This window comes from Procambarus clarkii, chromosome 57 (assembly GCF_040958095.1).
Source record: "Procambarus clarkii isolate CNS0578487 chromosome 57, FALCON_Pclarkii_2.0, whole genome shotgun sequence".
NCBI lineage: Eukaryota > Metazoa > Arthropoda > Malacostraca > Decapoda > Cambaridae > Procambarus > Procambarus clarkii.
This window is the reverse complement of record NC_091206.1, coordinates 13269013-13287373: the sequence shown is the minus strand read 5'-3', so window position 1 is coordinate 13287373 and position 18361 is coordinate 13269013. Positions and strand designations below refer to the sequence as shown.

Genomic DNA, 18361 nt, shown 5'->3' with positions numbered 1-18361 from the left:
CAGCCTTAGTGCTGGCAACTATAACACAAGACGCTCAGCCATCAGTGGCCTCTCATTCTTGAGTGATTCTTGGTCATACAGTCCGAAGCGGACTGTCATTTGGAGCATGTTCTCGGAACAAGTAGATACGCGTGAAATCATTCCAACCAACTACATGAAGGCTCTTGAACCAAGTTAAGTCAAACTTGATCTTGTACCTAACACGCCTCTAACTTATCATAAACTAAAGTTCATTGCTAATGAACAAAACAAATAATCTCATTAAATTGATCAGTTTCTAGGGTGAGACTTCGGGTGAGCACATGTTGGGTAACATGAGTTTTAGCATGTTATCATTTTCATTGAGAACATGAGCACATTTTCTTAGTTAAGATTCTGAGAGAGAGAGAGAGAGAGAGAGAGAGAGAGAGAGAGAGAGAGAGAGAGAGAGAGAGAGAGAGAGAGAGAGAGAGAGAGAGAGAGAGAGAGAGAGAGAGACTCTCCTCGTGCGCATGCGTGGGGTGATAATCGCGAGTGGAGGAAGAGCTTTGATCATTTCTCACACGCACTGAGCCTGTCACACGGGCTTAATTACCCTCGGTTAAGGCAGGGAGGAAAGATTCGAGATGAGAAGGCCACTGATATTACCAGGGGAAATTTTAAGCAATTTAATTTTGTTCTAAGTGAGAAAATAAAGAGGGAGAAGAAAGAGAAGACAGGAGAGAGAGAGAGAGAGAGAGAGAGAGAGGGAGAGGGAGAGAGAGAGAGAGAGAGAGAGAGAGAGAGAGAGAGAGAGAGAGAGAGGCGGAGGAAGAGAGTGAGAGGCCAAGACAAACAGAGGGAGAGAAGGGGATTTACAGCGGCTGAGATTCAGCTCCTGGTTCCCATGTTAACTAATTCCTGAAGACTGTCGTAATACTAACAGGATCGAGCTGTTAGCTCTTGGACCCCGCCTTTCTAACCGTCAGTTGTCTAATATACCGATTTCCGAGCTATTTTCCACCATCATTTATGTTATACGTATTTATTTCTATATAACACTCACACACACACACACATCACCAGGAAGCAGCCCGTAACAGCTGTCTAACTCCCAGGTACTAATTTACTGTTAGGTGAACAGGAGCATCCGGCGAAAGAAATTCTGCCCATTTGTTTTTGCGTTATTAATCGAACCCAGGCCCTTTGGACTACGAATCCCGAGCGCTGTCCACTCGGCCGCGAGGCCGAGTGTGTGTACTCACCTAATTGTGTTTGCGGGGGTTGAACTCTGCCTCTTTGGTCCCGCCTCTCAACAGTCAATCAACAAGATTGTGTGTGTGTGTGTGTGTGTGTGTGTGTGTGTGTGTGTGTGTATGTCTATATATCTGAATGACTAACATGCTACAATTTATTTCGGCAAATATTTACGTCGTATATAGAGGACAAAAGTCCTGCCCTGAAGGATAAGATCCATGATGTTGGAAGCAACTCAGACTGAGCAAAGTATCAACACAACAAAGGGAGGGAAGATGAGGGGAAACGAGGAAGGGGTTAAAGGGAAGAGTTAAGGTGTTGAGGGAAGGGGGGGGGGCAAGAATGTGGAAGAGGGGATAGGAAAGGAATGGTTATAATAATACCTCTTCAACAACCTCTAAATACATCGTATTGAAACTTTTTATATGAAGGAACACACACAAGCAATAAAGCAGGTGAGAAATGTTTGATAACACGACGTGAAACAGGTTATATAAATCCCTCTATGTTTAGTCCAAGGATACGAACCTGGGATGTAAACAAAGGCAGAAGCCCAGGCCACATTTTCTAGCTGGAAACCCACACAAGCGGATCATACATTTGCGTCCCGGATAAACCTCCATCACAAGTGGTCTGCCTCCATTTGCAAGAGTTTATTTTGCCACTCTCCTTGCAGCTTCCTCTGCCACAGCCACTGCTGCTTCCTCTGCCACAGCTACTGCTGCTGTCCCTGCAGCTTCCTGTGTCACAGCTACTGCTGCTGTTCCTGCTGCTTCCTCTGCCACAGCCACTGCTGCTGTTCCTCTGCCACAGCTACTGCTGCTGTCCCTGCAGCTTCCTCTGCCACAGCTACTGCTGCTGTCCCTGCAGCTTCCTCTGCCACAGCTACTGCTGCTGTCCCTGCAGCTTCTTCCGCCACAGCTACTGCTGTTGTCCCTGCAGCTTCCTCTGCCACAGCTACTGCTGCTGTTCCTGTAGCTTCCTCTGCCACAGCTACTGCTGCTGTTCCTGCAGCTTCCTCTGCCACAGCTACTGCTGCTGTCCCTGCAGCTTCCTCTGCCACAGCTACTGCTGCTGTTCCTGCTGCTTCCTCTGCCAGAGCTACTGCTGCTGTTCCTGCAGCTTCCTCTGCCACAGCTACTGCTGCTGTTCCTGCAGCTTCCTCTGCCACAGCCACAGCTTCTGCCCCTGCCAACATTGCACTGCAACTTCTGACCCCTGATGCTGCCTCTTTCACATTTTGCTGCTGCATCCCCCAATTTACGAGACGAAGGACTTAGAAGACATCTTAAGTCAAAACAAAACGCATCTCCGCACCCAAGATATTAGCGTTCACCAGGAAACTAATCTTTATTTTTCATCCTTGATGATGATTGGTTTTAGCCCTCTGGTTTAAGCTAGGATTAGAAAGTATATTAAATCAGGGGATTATATAGAGCGTGTATCAGGTGAGGGGGATTACTTTGAAAATATATATCAGCCCCGTGGGATATTATTTCGTGAATATATGTGACGGGGTTACATATGCCTGCCTGGCTGCTCTTAACTAGCATGAGCTCCAGCTCCTGGACCCCCCTCTCAAATTCTGATGCAAGATATATAATCCCCGATCATTACGCAAAATATTAATGCTGTTATATATAAAATTATGCATAAAACTGATGATTATACATGCATAAAAACACTGATGATCATCCATGTATACAAACTGATGATGAATATGCATGTATACAAGTTCGTTGTTCATGGAACATTAACTTCCCTTCACTATCAGAATAGTGAACAGCCCAATGAGTTAAAATGTTAAGTATTTGGTACTAATTTTCTGTATATTATTATTATGGTGAAGGAAGAAGTTCTAGGTATATTAAATCTGGGTCTATGGATAATGGTCTGGGTCTATGGATAATGGTCTGGGTCCATTAATCGCCCTGTTCTAAGGGGATTAATCTCATCCTGGACAACCGGTTTTCTCACACCTAATACGTCGCCTATGTTTCGGAATGGAGGAATTAATTAATTAGAGGAAAATCTATTAAGATATATCGTGTATTAGTAAGAATTAATTCACCTTAATACTGACGGTATGCATCGGCTTAGATAGGTGAGGTTGGCTTCGTGGGTTTGTACGTATCTGGTTAGGCAAAATGGTTGTGTTTTGTACGGAGTGGTAAGTCGAGGGAACGCTGCCATTGGTAGCATATTGAGGTAGACGCATACACACACACACACACACACACACACACACACACACACACACACACACACACACACACACACACACACACACACACACACAACAAGGGGACACAGGTGGAAACTTAGTACCCAGATGAGCCATAGAGACGTTAGAAAGAACTTTTTCAGTGTCAGAGTAGTAGACTGCATTAATGGAATGCATTAGGAAGTGATGTGGTGGAGGCTGACTCCTTACACAGTTTCAAGTGTAGATATGATAGAGCCCAGAAGGCTCAGGAACGTGTACACCAGTTGATTGACAGTTGAGAGGCGGGACCAAAGAGCCAGAGCTCAACCCCGCAAGCACAACTAGGTGAGTACAACTAGGTGAGTAGAACTAGGTGAGTACACACACACACACACACACACACACACACACACACACACACACACACACACACACACACACACACACACACACACGTCCACACCAGTAAATACAAACAAATGAACACACATTCCGTGGTTTTGTCTCAGCATTCATTACCTAATTTGTTGTAAACAATTATGTGATAATTCATTTTGTTTACCAATGCAGCATATTCAACAGAACTAATGAGTGCCTGTATATTTCACGGTCCTTACATACCTGTAGTCCTGGCAGAAGAACAGTGTGACATTTACCCAATCATTTACAGATTTACAGATTTACAAGATCTGTAAATCTTTCCTCAATCATGGCGTCTTTATTTACATCTATTTAACAGTTTCTGACCTTCGAAACTTCACAACCCGATGTTGTGAAGTATTACTTCACAACCTGAAGTATCACTTCACAACACAACCATGTATTGCTTCGGCGCTCATAAACTGTTTACTAAAATGCTGGAAAAGTCATCATGATTGAGAAAAAGATGTATAGGTTTCGCAGGTGGCTGCGTCGAGGCTTAATGATTCTTGGTGGAGTCCTGTTGGTAAGACTCACTACATAACTAATCCTCTGAGCGAGTATATATAAAATATTTTTAATTTGCTAATTGCTCTTCTCAGGTGTGTATGCAGGTGTGTGCGTTCACTCTTGGCTGGCGTTTACTCCGGTTCTCTCGCGTTGAAGCGTTCTCATTTTCCTGGCGTTATCTCGAGTAACTGAGACAGGTGTATACGCAGGTGTATAGCAGGTGTGGGTACAGGTACAGAACACGACTGTATATTAAAAAATATAAAACGGGTGTATATACGGGTATAGGTAAGGACAGTTTTGAGTCTGAATTAATAATATCAGGTATAGCGATTCAGGTGTGGTGAGGCAGGTGTAGCCTGGTGTGGAGTACATGTGGCATGAGATGGAGTTGATGTGTGATGAAGAGAATTGTTAGTTTGTGAGGCTATCGAGACATTTGAACCACGTGTGGGGGAGCAGTAAGAGGAGGCAGGTGTGTGGTGTGTAGCAGTAGGTGGGGGGCCTCATTAGAGATACAGGTGTGAGAGTGTAGCAGCAGGGGGGGGGAAGACAGGTGTGGGAGTATAGCAGCAGGGGGGGGCAGGTGTGGGCGTGTAGCAACAAGGGGGGTAGACAGGTGTGTGGGGGGTGTAGCAGCAGGAGGGGTTGGGCAGGTGTGTGTTGTGGTTGCCTCCTGCCTAGTGTGCTCGGTGAGATACGTGGTAATATAACACTGCCATTTATCGTCCAAATCCTCATTAATTTTGCCCATCGTGCACAGGTGTTTGTTGCTCCTCCTCCTCTTCATCTTCCTGCCCCTCCTCTTCCTCCTCCTCGCCGGACCGGACACGGTATGGTCTTCTGAAGAGTGTCTGCTGACACGCCTCCCCGGCCACTCACCCCTTATCAGATGGAGGTTAGGTTAGGTTAGATTAGGTTAGGTTAGGGGCATCTAAGTCTCTTCCTCTGAGTACTTACCTAGGTGTGCTTGCGGGGGTTGAGCTCTGGCTCTTTGGTCCCGCCTCTCAACTCTCAATCAACTAATGTACAGGTTCGCATACTCCAGGATTGGTCTGACATATGTGGTATGCAAAGTTCTGAAAGATTCCTTACACAAGTTTCTAAAGGCCGTTCTTATGTTAGCTAACCTGGCGTATGCCACTGATGTTGTCTTCTTGATATGGGCTTCAAGGGACAGGTCTGGCGTGATATCAACCCCCAGGTCTTTTTCTCTCTCTCTGACTCTTGAAGTATTTCATCTCCCAGATGATACCTTGTATCTAGTCTCGTGCTCCCTACACCTATCTTTATTACATTGCATTTGCTTGGGTTAAACTCTAACAACCATTTGTTCGACCATTCCTGCAGCTTGTCCAGGTCTTCTTGAAGCCTCAAGCTGTCCTCCTCTGTCTTAATCCTTCTCATTATTTTGGCGTCGTCAGCAAACATTGAGAGGAATGAGTCTATACCCTATGGGAGATCACTTACGTATATCAGAAACAGGATAGGTCCAAGTACAGAGCCCTGTGGGACTCCACTGGTGCCTTCACGCCAATCTGAGGTCTCACCCCTCACTGTAACTCTCTGCTTCCTATTGCTTCGGTACTCCCTTATCCACTGGAGCGCCCTACCAGTTACTCCTGCCTGTTTCTCCAGCTAAAGCATCATTGTGTGTGTGTGTGTGTGTGTGTGTGTGTGTGTGTGTGTGTGTGTGTGTGTGTGTGTGTGTGTGTGTGTGTGTGTGTGCGTGCGTGTTTGTAGGGAGGGGGGAGGGGGAGTGAGGAGTATCATATCCTTATCGCTCCTACTAATTTTCTCATTGTTTTTATCAAGGGATCTGACTACCAATCCACACTTCTGAAAATAAAGGATGAGACGACGTTTCAAACCATTATAAACATGGGGTCGCTGGATTGTTTCACGCGCAGGTCAGACGAATATATATGAATAAATGTGGGTGGATATAAATAGGAGCTGTCTCGTATGGGTCAATATATATATATATATATATATATATATATATATATATATATATATATATATATATATATATATATATATATATATATATATATATATATATATAGGTGGTATTCCTACCGGGGGCCCTAATTAGAGCACAGACTCTACCTTGACTCCAAAGGTACAAACTCACCACGACCCTCACTATAATATGGCTTTTTCACTGTTGTATAGGAACTCTGCCTCATGAAGGCGTGAATAAGAAAGAGAGAGCAAGCGAGAGGAGAGAGAAAGAGAGAGAGAGAGAGAGAGAGAGAGAGAGAGAGAGAGAGAGAGAGAGAGAGAGAGAGAGAGAGAGAGAGAGAGAGAGAGAGATGCAGAAAATCTGCACAGATGAAGAAAGCCAAAAACACCTCCTACGGCTCATACGTCTTAGCGGTGACACAATCATTAATTAGTTTGGTAATTTGCGGCTTTGCTCTCTTCTTTTTCCTGTGGCTCAGGTGGGTGGGAACTCGACGAGGCGGAAGGTCTGGTGGAGGCGGGGTTCGTGGAGGTTCTGTGGGGGAGGGGTAGTAAGGGTGGAGGGTGGAGCTGTTGGGTTGTAAGGGGTTCTGTGGGATTGTAGAGATTTCTGTTGGGTTGGAGGGGGCTACTGTGGAATTGGTAAAGGGTCTGTGTGTGTGTGTGGAGTTGGAGGGAGGTTCCGAAGGTTTGGAGGAGGGGGGGGGAGAGGTTTCTATGGGGGGTGGTTGAACTGTTAACCTAGCAATGAAGCGATGAAGATCTAGCTCGTCTATATCTATATATTTAAATGTCCATCTGTGACGGGATGGCGGCTAGGTGCACGAGGCTAGCATCACCCACGTTTGCAAGGTGATTGCTGTAGGGTAAGTGCACAACATGTGTGGTTCTGGCTCGGAAATATTACCCACAGTTAAGATCAGCTTCTATAGCAACCCCTAGCGATTCTCTTGAAGTCTGAAATCGTTGTTTTGTCTTCCATAGAGTTGTATGCACGTCTTAAGATGTCGATGGTATTTTTAGCATCACATAGCTAGTTCTTGACAAACTCTGCACTTCCCTTAATATAGTTTAGGGCAGCAGTACAAATTCAGATGTACCTAAATGTGTCAATAAACATTTAGGTCCCCTCGTCCTCCCCACCATTCCCCACTCCCTTATCCAATGCGTTCCCAAATGATCTGATATTTCCATCAGAAAAATGGGAACATCAAATGATCTGATGTTCTCATCACTGAAAAATAAGAAGAACAGTTTAAAAAATGAAATATAAAATAATGAAAAAAAAAAATCTATACTCACGAAATGAACGGTATGGTAAACAACACAGCTCAATTCCAATGCAATGTCACACACAATAATTAAATCAAAATGAAAATAAATAGAAATCTATAAAAATTTAATTTATCAATGCAATCGAAAACATTGAAATGAATTTGTAACATATTTAGAATAGTGTTTATTGCTCTTACGGTCAACGGATGGCGCTGTTTAAAAAAAAACAACATGTTTTTATCTGTCACAGGTGTAGCATCTATAAAGTAGGTATATAAAAACACGCGCCTATTTGAATACAATATTGTGTCAAAATTTCAAAGCAATCGGTAAAGAGGTTTCGAAGATTTCCCTCACATGAAAAACGTAGTTTTTCTAAAAAAAGCAAGTTTTCCCCGTCACAGACGTGACATCTATATAGTATGTATATAAACACCCGCTCGGATGCGATTGGAACGTTGTGTGAAAATTTCAAAACAATCTGTGAAGAACTTTCGGAGATTAGCGATTTTGAACAAACGAACATTTCCATATATATATATATATATATATATATATATATATATATATATATATATATATATATATATATATATATATATATATATATATATATATATAAGAAAAATATCAAAGTGTTCAGTGAGGATCCACAAGGTCTTCTCTGAGTACTCTTTATTTTCTTCTCCGAGGCTATGGGTCCCTACACTTCCACCAGAGGTGGTACCCCTTCTACTTAAATATATATATATATATATATATATATATATATATATATATATATATATATATATATATATATATATATAATTATTTATTACTTTATTGTGTTGCAAGGAAGACACTGCAGATAGTGCAACACAGCAGACAGAGCCAAATGTAGGCTATAAAAACTTATAGACGATTACACACCATTGCAGGTTAAGCGTGTCTCAATATAACTCATATCAGCGCATGTTGCTACACTTGCATTGATGCAGCGTTGCTTCAAATGCAAGCAGGTTGCATTTGATGAAACTATGCGGATATTGTGCCACTCTGAGTGGCACTCGGCGTGTCTAAGTGCAATTCACAAGTTAAATAAAATGTCTGAGTGCAATTCACAAGTTAAATAAATAAAGTTTTTTTGTGTGTAGTAAAGCTCATGAAGTGAGAGACAAAGGTCACAGACTGATGTAACTCAACAAGAAACGCGACGAGGGACCGCTGTGATCTGGTTGATCTGGTTGGTTGATCTGGTTGGTTGATCTGGTTGGTTGATCTGATCAGGGATCTGGTTCTCTACACCAGGGAAGACTGATGTTGGCACCCATTATGACGCGACAATATGATAAATTGACTGTCCTTAATACCGCTTCTCTTCTTTGAGCACCGCTACTCCTCTCTTCTTTGAGCACCGCCACTCCTTCTCCTCTTTAGCCACTGTCTTTTTGAAAGTCCTCTCCCCTCTGTAACCCCACCCACTCTATACCCTTATATCCTCTGTAGCAACACCCACTCTCTACCCTCTGTAGCATCACTCAACTCGATCTCTCTTCACGTACCAGCCCTCCTCTGTAGCACCGTCCCCCCCCTCCCCCACTCCTCTATAGTGTTATATATTAGATGTGTGAATATCTGATTATATCAATTCCCTTCAGTCGAAAAAGTTTATCGACAGCTATGTCGTCTCCAGGTACGATGTTTCATCCTTGAACAGTGAGTATGGAGCGGGACCTCCATATAATCTGGAGTAGGACCTCCATATTGTCCGTAGTTTCTCCTCCATACCAAGTGGAATTTCACCTAAATACTATTTGAATTTTACCCTTCATATTATCTAGATTATGACCCCTACATTATCTGAAGTATGACTTCTACATTATCTCAAGTATGACTTCTACATTATCTGAAATATGACTTCTACATTATCTGGAGTATGATCATATTATTTGGAGTATTAGTCGACTTGAAACTTAATTGGTTACCGTAATTCCTTGTAATATAGACTTACTAAATTGAATCATTACTTTCCCTTCATATTCTTCCCTTCTCTGCAAGACTTAATGTTTGTGTTCAAACACAGTGTTTCATATCATATTTCCCTGCGAACCTCGACTCGTTTCCTCGACTAATCCGTCTATTATTTTTCTATGAGATCGACCAGTTCGGTGCAAAAAAAATGCTTCGTATTACGTTATAATTGAAGTACTTTCATATTGACATTTCTGGTAAGGCAAAACAGTTGCCTGTTTTTTTGTTATGGAGAGGAAATCCGAGCGAACAGGCTGGTAGTTCAGTAGTCTCTGGTGAACTGTGAGTAGTACAAAGTTCAAAGTAATCAATTAAGGCCAAAGTTCAAGGTAACAGGTAAAGGTCAAGGCTCAAGGTAATAGCTAAAGGTCAAAGGTGAAGGCAAGCAAAGGCCTTTTGTTGATAGAGTTTTCCGTTTGTGTCGTCAGTGTTATTGTGTTTTTCTTTAAGCTCTAGTTAAGTAATTATATCCGGGTACAGCGAGTTTATAGCAGCGGGCGGCGTTGTTCACGTGTTTGTGCCAGTGTTGTGAGGCGGGTACACTCTGTGTGGCGATGTGTTTGTTCAGGGGAATGACAGGTGCTCAGAGGAATGACAGGTGTTCAGAGAAATGACAGGTGCTCAGAGGAATGACAGGTGTTCAGAGGAATGACAGGTGCTCAGAGGAATGACAGGTGCTCAGAGGAATGACAGGTGCTCAGAGGAATGACAGGTGTTCAGAGGAATGACAGGTGTTCAGAGGAATGACAGGTGCTCAGAGGAATGACAGGTGTTCAGAGGAATGACAGGTGCTCAGAGGAATGACAGGTGCTCAGAGGAATGACAGGTGTTCAGAGGAATGACAGGTGCTCAGAGGAATGACAGGTGCTCAGAGGAATGACAGGTGTTCAGAGGAATGACAGGTGTTCAGAGGAATGACAGGTGCTCAGAGGAATGACAGGTGCTCAGAGGAATGACAGGTGTTCAGAGGAATGACAGGTGCTCAGAGGAATGACAGATGTTCAGAGGAATGACAGATGTTCAGAGGAATGACAGGTGCTCAGAGGAATGACAGGTGCCCAGAGGAATGACAGGTGCTCAGAGGAATGACAGGTGCTCAGAGGAATGACAGGTGCTCAGAGGAATGACAGGTGTTCAGAGGAATGACAGGTGTTCAGAGGAGTGACAGGTGCTCAGAGGAATGACAAGTGCTTAGAGGAATGACAGGTGAAAATATGATAAATTGCGACCCACGTTCGAATCCTCGTCACGGCCCTTGTGGATTTGTTCATTTGATGCATCACGTTAGTGTGATCTCTGTGTGTAATGACAGGTGCTCAGAGGAATGGAATGGCAGGTGTTCTGATGAATGTCAGGTGCTCAGAGGAATGGAATGACAGGTGTTCTGATGAATGACAGGTGCTCAGAGGAATGGAATGACAGGTGTTCAGAGAAATTACAGATGTTCATAAGAATGATATGTGTTCAATGAAATGAAAGATGTTCAGGGGAATGACAGATATAAAGACGAATGCCCGATGCTCAAAATGCTTCCGGAGTCTGCCAGTGCAGACTGCCTGTCACATGCCTCTGTATGACTAACCATCCTGTGTGATGGGGATTTTTTAGCATCACGTAGTTAGCTTTTTTGACACACTGTACTCTACTTCATATAGTCTAGGGTAGCTGCACTAATGCAGATGTACCTAATATATTAATGAAAAAAAAATGTTCAGGGGGAAATGACAGGTGTTCAGAAACATGAGAGTTGTTGAGAGGAATGGCAGGTGTTGCAAGGGATAACAAAGACTGAACTGGAAGATAATTTTCACTGGAAGGCTCCGTTAATATACAGGTGTGTGCAACAGTGCAATGTTTCCGGAGCTGTCGAGTTGTAATAAAAATTTATACTAGACATATCAGAGACTCGCCTTTGACGCCTGGTGCTGCATGGTGGGGTCATCTCTGGCACTGTATCTTACGGTCCTCTCGTGTCGCATCATCTCTTCCTCCTTATCTTCCCCTCCTTCTATATTGTATATCCTTTAATCCTCCTGTTCGCCTGGCTTCTTATTCTCTAACATCTTTCTGCTCTTCCCAACAACCTCCCCCCTCTCCCATCTCCTTTCCTACTGTTCCCCCCTTCCTTATCCCTACCCTCCTTCTTGACTCAACTCCCCATCCCTACGCTTCTCCTCCTCTGTCCTACCCATTCCTCTTCCCTACTGATCCCTCTCTCTTCCCTATCCCTCCTCTCCTCTTCCCTCCCTCTCTCCCCCAAGCCAGCTCCCTCTCACATATCAGCAACTGCCCACTTTATTGAGCCTCGCTCGACCCCAATTAAACCTACCACGTGTCAAATCATTCGAATATGTTCCCAATTCCGCTCCAGTAGCAGCACGCCTGGCCAGGGAGGGTAGACGCCACCTGACCTACGACCTCCGCCAACTCAAGGCGCGGGAGGTGGGGCGACCGCTCGGCCTCTCCGACGACTATATGCAAGTGTCATATTCAGTCGTTGTCAACAAAGGTGAAGGGAATCGGACAGCGGGTGTTGCTCTTTAGTAGTCGTGCTCCGGAGCGTTTCGTTAACAATGGGCGTCTGTGTCAGGCGGATATTTCGTGTAACCAGCCTTCAGCGTGAAGATGTTGCTTTCCATGCACTTAATTCCAGGCATTCACGGCTTTAATGAACGGTCGCAAGCTTCTTTTCTCTCGCTTCATGCAGGTCGGCGTTCAATCCCCGGTCGTTCAATTGGTTGGGCATCATTCATTTCCCCCCTCGTCCTATCCCAAATCCTTATCATGACCCATTTTAGTGCTATTTAGTCTAATGGCTTGGCATATGTTGAACCTGTTGGCACATATGTTGCTGTGTGTCTGAACAAACGTTTCTGATGCAAAGGTGTACAAGGGTGGCATCATATCAACACTTCCTCATGAACAAAGCGATAAGACAATCGTGGCAGAGTTGAAATTGTGCCATTGTCAGCCGAAGACAATGTTGAGTGTCGGAGCCGTCAATCTAGTCATCAATATGTTTTGTTCTGTATTTAGATTTTGAACAGACAGAAATACAGAACGAGACCAATCAAGCAAATAGAGGAATAACAGGGAAGAAAGGCAGAAAAGGGAGAAAGAGAGGAAGAGACGGAGGATGTGAAGAGAAGAGGGAAAGAAGACAGATGGAACTGAGGGTGACGGCGTGTGTGGAGAAACAGACGGTCCCCGAGTACCGCCGGCGATTCCAGGAAAAAAAACTAATATTATATTTCGAAGAAAAACAGTTATAAGAATTAAAAAAGCTTTGGAAATGTTGCCGCTTTAGAGAAAATTACAAATAAAAAGGTCAAAAAGACTGGAGAATATATAAGGCTTCCACCCGCGGAAAAGTTTTGGACCGCCTTCGGCCGAAAAATAAAAGTTAACGAAGATGACAGAAACAGCATTGGAATTAAAGCAATTAGCTCAGGTGAGTTGGGACGGGGGGGGGGGGGGTGGGGTAAGGAGAGCCGGAGGAGGCACCTCTGGCACAGGTGTGTCTGTGTGGGAGGTCCGGTACAGGTACACCACAGGTGTGTACTCACCTAGTTATACTCACTTAGTTCTACTCACCTAGATGTGCTTGCGGGGGTTGAGCTCTGGGTCTTTGGTCCTGCCTCTCAACTGTCAATTAACTGGTGTACAGGTTCCTGAGCCTACTGGGCTCTATCATATCTACATTTGAAACTGTGTATGGAGTCAGCCTCCAACACATCACTGCCTAATGCATTCCACCTGTTAACTACTCTGACACTGAAAAGTTCTTTCTAACGTCCCTGTGGCCCATTTAGGTACACAGTATACACTATGGAGACTGGCAGGCACAGTGCTTCTGCTCCTTCCTTTAGTATCCATGAGGAGATTCCATCCGGGCCTATAGCCTTTGTCACATCCAACTCTAGCAAAAGCTTCCTTACATCCCCGCTGGTAATCTCAAACTCTTCTAGTGGTTCTTGGTTAACAATTCCCTCTCTTATTTCTGGAACTTCTCCCCACAGGTGTGTGGCGGAGGTCCAGTGCAGGTACACTACAGGTGTGTGTGTGGGAGGTCCGGTACAGGTACACTACAGGTGTGTGTGGGAGGGAGATCCGATGTAGGTACACTACAGGTGTGTATGTGTGAGGTCCGGTACAGGTGTACAATAGGTGACACGTAGACCACTCCACCCCAGCCCTCTCTCCACCCCAAGTCTCTCCCACCTCCTGAGACACACCTCCCCAGACCCTCCACCCCAAGCCCCTCTAATCTCTCCACTATCAACCCCCCCAAGCCCCTCTAATCTCCCCACTATCAACCCCCCACCATCAACCCCCCACCCCCCACAGTCTTCCCAGCATGCCGGTTGGCCGAGCGGACAGCACGCTGGACTTGTGATCCTGTGGTCCCGGGTTCCATCCCGGGTGCCGGAGAGAAACAATGGGCAGAGTTTTTTTCACCCTATGCCCCTGTTACCTAGCAATAAAATAGGTACCTGGGTGTTAGTCAGCTGTCACGGGCTGCTTCCTTGGGGTGGAGGCCTGGTCGAGGACCGGGCCGCGGGGACACTAAAGCCCCGAAATCATCTCAAGATAACCTCAAGAAGGAAGATAGCATCCCACCCCATCTACCAGGTTAACACAAAGGACACGAAATAGGCCATACTCAACATCTGCACTCAAACCCCCACTTGAATGATGCACTTCGCAAACGCACTTTACCCCTCAAAAGTGGTTCCAAAGCAACGCACTCAGCCAGGAATCGCAAATTGCTCATCTAACGGACCCATTATCTGCAAATACACTCTAGCAAGACCTTCAAAAGACCAATTAAACACTGGTGATTCGCTATGCTCACTCCGCTGTAATCACTCAACAAACTAGCTCACTCACGCACATAACAACCCTTGACGCTCACTCAGTTAATGCACTCAGTTAATGCACTTTACAGATGCACTTGTGAGACATAATCACCAGATGCAAAAGTTTATCCTTCAAGTGAAATTAGTAAAATTATGTAATGCAATTTGGTGGAAAACACCACGCAGGCCTTCACAAACACTGTGGATCCTTCACAAACACTGTGAGTCCTTCACAAACACTCTGGGTCCTTCACAAACACTCTGGGTCCTTCACAAACACTCTGGGGCCTTCACAAACACTCTGGGTCCTTCACAAACACTCTGGGGCCTTCACAAACACTCTGGGTCCTTCACAAACACTCTGGGTCCTTCACAAACACTGTGGGTCCTTCACAAACACTCTGGGTCCTTCACAAACACTTTGGGTCTTTCACAAACACTCTGGGTCCTTCACAAACACTCTGGGTCCTTCACAAACACTTTGGGTCCTTCACAAACACTTTGGGTCATTCACAAACACTCTGGGTCCTTCACAAACACTATGGGTCCTTCACAAACACTTTGGGTCTTTCACAAACACTCTGGGTCCTTAACAAACACTCTGGGTCCTTCACAAACACTCTGGGTCCTTCACAAACACTGTGGGTTCTTCACAAACACTCTGGGTCCTTCACAAACACTCTGGGTCCTTCACAAACACTCTGGGTTCTTCACAAACACTCTGGGTCCTTAACAAACACTCTGGGTCCTTCACAAACACTCTGGGTCCTTCACAAACACTCTGGGTCCTTCACAAACACTGTGGGTTCTTCACAAACACTGTGGGTCCTTCACAAACACTGTGGATCCTTCACAAACACTCTGGGTCCTTCACAAACACTCTGGGTCCTTCACAAACACTCTGGGTCCTTCTCAAACACTGTGGGTCCTTCACAAACACTCTGGGTTCTTCACAAACACTCTGGGTCCTTCACAAACACTCTGGGTCCTTCACAAACACTGTGGATCCTTCACAAACACTCTGGGTCCTTCACAAACACTCTGGGTCCTTCACAAACACTGTGGGTCCTTCACAAACACTCTGGGTCCTTCACAAACACTCTGGGTCCTTCTCAAACACTGTGGGTCCTTCACAAACACTCTGGGTTCTTCACAAACACTCTGGGTCCTTCACAAACACTCTGGGTCCTTCACAAACACTCTGGGTTCTTCACAAACACTCTGGGTCCTTAACAAACACTGTGGGTCCTTCACAAACACTCTGGGTCCTTCACAAACACTCTGGGTCCTTCACAAACACTGTGGGTCCTTCACAAACACTCTGGGTCCTTCACAAACACTTTGGGTCTTTCACAAACACTCTGGGTCCTTCACAAACACTCTGGGTCCTTCACAAACACTCTGGGTTATTCACAAACACTCTGGGTCCTTAACAAACACTCTGGGTCCTTAACAAACACTCTGGGTCCTTCACAAACACTCTGGGTCCTTCACAAACACTCTGGGTCCTTCACAAACACTCTGGGTCCTTCACAAACACTGTGGGTTCTTCACAAACACTCTGGGTCCTTCACAAACACTGTGGATCCTTCACAAAAACTGTGGGTCCTTCACAAACACTCTGGGTCCTTCACAAACACTGTGGATCCTTCACAAACACTCTGGGTCCTTCACAAACACTCTGGGTCCTTCACAAACACTGTGGATCCTTCACAAACACTGTGGGTCCTTCACAAACACTCTTGGTCCTTCACAAACACTCTGGGTCCTTCACAAACACTGTGGATCCTTCACAAACACTGTGGATCCTTCACAAACACTCTGGGTCCTTCACAAACACTCTTGGTCCTTCACAAACACTCTGGGTCCTTCACAAACACTGTGGATCCTTCACAAACACTGTGGATCCTTCACAAACACTGTGGATCCTTCACAAACACTCTGGGTCCTTCACAAACACTGTGGGTCCTTCACAAACACTGTGGGTCCTTCTCAAACACTCTGGGTCCTTCACAAACACTCTGGGTCCTTCACAAACACTGTGGATCCTTCACAAACACTGTGGATCCTTCACAAACACTGTGGATCCTTCACAAACACTCTGGGTCCTTCACAAACACTGTGGGTCCTTCACAAACACTGTGGGTCCTTCTCAAACACTCTGGGTCCTTCACAAACACTGTGAGTCCCTCACAAACACTCTGGGTCCTTCACAAACACTGTGGATCCTTCACAAACACCGAAGATTCCCTATAAGCCCCGTGGGACCTTGACAGACATCATGAATCTTTCAAAACACAGAGATTCCTTAACACAGTTCTATGCGTCTTTGACCAGCCCGTCCTTCTAAGGTCCCCTAACCTCAAGAAAACGGTCAATTTAAAGTAGTCTCTCCTAACCTTCCAGAGGACCTTAAACAGAAAACGGGACCGTACGTCACTTTCGGCAGCCGCTTCCATTTTTCTAGTACGACAATTTTTGGCCGTATGTAACGCATTTGAGCGAAACGAGCGAAACGCTGGTGATAGTTACACAAGTGTTTAATTCAAGTACTTGTCTCCTGAAACAACTTTCTAACAGCAGTGTCTCATTGTAAGTTTCGAAAGCGTTAGACTTATATAAATGCAATAAACCTCTCATGCATCACGTCAGTCATTGTTGATACACTGAACACCATGTAAGTGACAGTATAGCGAGTTGGTGCATAATTATTACAATATTAAGCGCCTTTAGCATTCCCTTCCTCGCGCACTTCGCTTATACATGCCTTGGTGCCAGATTCACGAAAGCACTTACGAGCCTGTAAATCTTTTCTCAATCTTTGGCGGCTTTGTTTACAAATATTAAACAGTTAATGAGCTCCGAAGCACCAGGAGGCTGTTTATAACAATAACAACAGTTGATTGGGAAGTTTTCATGCTTGTAAACTGTTTAATAAATGTAACCAAAGCCGTCAAAGATTGAGGAAAGATGTACACGTTCGTAAGTGCTTTCGTGAATCTGGCCCCTGAACTCAAACGCACAAGTTATTTACTCCCTTAATTGTCCCTTGAAAGCCGCGGTCAGACAACCTCAATGGATTGTAATGCAACCCGTTCTCGCACTTTCTTTAAGTCAATATTGACTTATTAAATAAGTGCATATGTGACATACTAATTTATTGTGAATATTTTAGTTTACCTTGAAAAGCTTCATAGAAAACACCGACCTTACCTAACCTTCTTAGTATGTTAAGATAAGCATCTTATTGCTTCGTAATTACAATTATTACTTAACCTATACCTATAATAGGTTAAGTAATAATTGTAATTACGAAGCAATAAGATGCTTATCTTAACATACTAAGAAGGTTAGGTAAGGTCGGTGTTTTCTATGAAGCTTTTCAAGGTAAACTAGTATGTTTAGTATGTCACATATGCACGTATTAAATAAGTCAATATTGACTATACGAAAGTGCGAGAACGGGTTGTATATTATGAGAAATTACCGTTTAGACCTTTTCTTTCTCATATTTACGACATTCCAAACATGAAACTTGGTGTTTATCTCTGTGTGTTGGGTGGTGGTGGTGCGGGCAGCGTGCCAGGCCGGGGCGGGGTGCGAACCTGGACCCTGCGGCAGCCTAAGACCCCACCAATGCCTTCCTTAACATATACATGTGAGACAAGCAGTAAAGGAGATAGAACAGGCAAGCAAACAAACAAACACATCGAGTTATTTGGATGAAGCAACCGCGACGAGAGAATATGTAGACACACACACACACACACACACACACACACACACACACACACACCCTGTTGATTGACGGTTGAGAGGCGGAACCAAAGAGCAAGAGCTCAACCCCCGCAAGCACAACTAGGTGAGTACACACACACACACACACACACACCGG

The 18361-nt window shown here is 44.6% G+C and overlaps 2 protein-coding genes across 2 annotated transcripts in view; both read right to left on the bottom strand.

The window, feature by feature from the left end:
• The window catches only part of LOC123748478 (uncharacterized), a 243736-nt gene that overhangs the window by 219118 nt on the left and 6257 nt on the right, over positions 1–18361 (bottom strand). The window lies entirely within an intron of this gene.
• Positions 1967–2467, bottom strand: LOC138353332 (testis-specific gene A8 protein-like). Its single transcript, XM_069306210.1, has one exon. It carries the CDS (start codon positions 2465–2467, stop codon positions 1967–1969), a length of 501 nt encoding a protein of 166 aa, XP_069162311.1.

Coding starts and splice junctions, on each gene's coding strand:
- LOC138353332 (XM_069306210.1), bottom strand. CDS start 2,467: ATGCAGCAGCAAAATGTGAAAGAGGCAGCATCAGGGGTCAGAAGTTGC.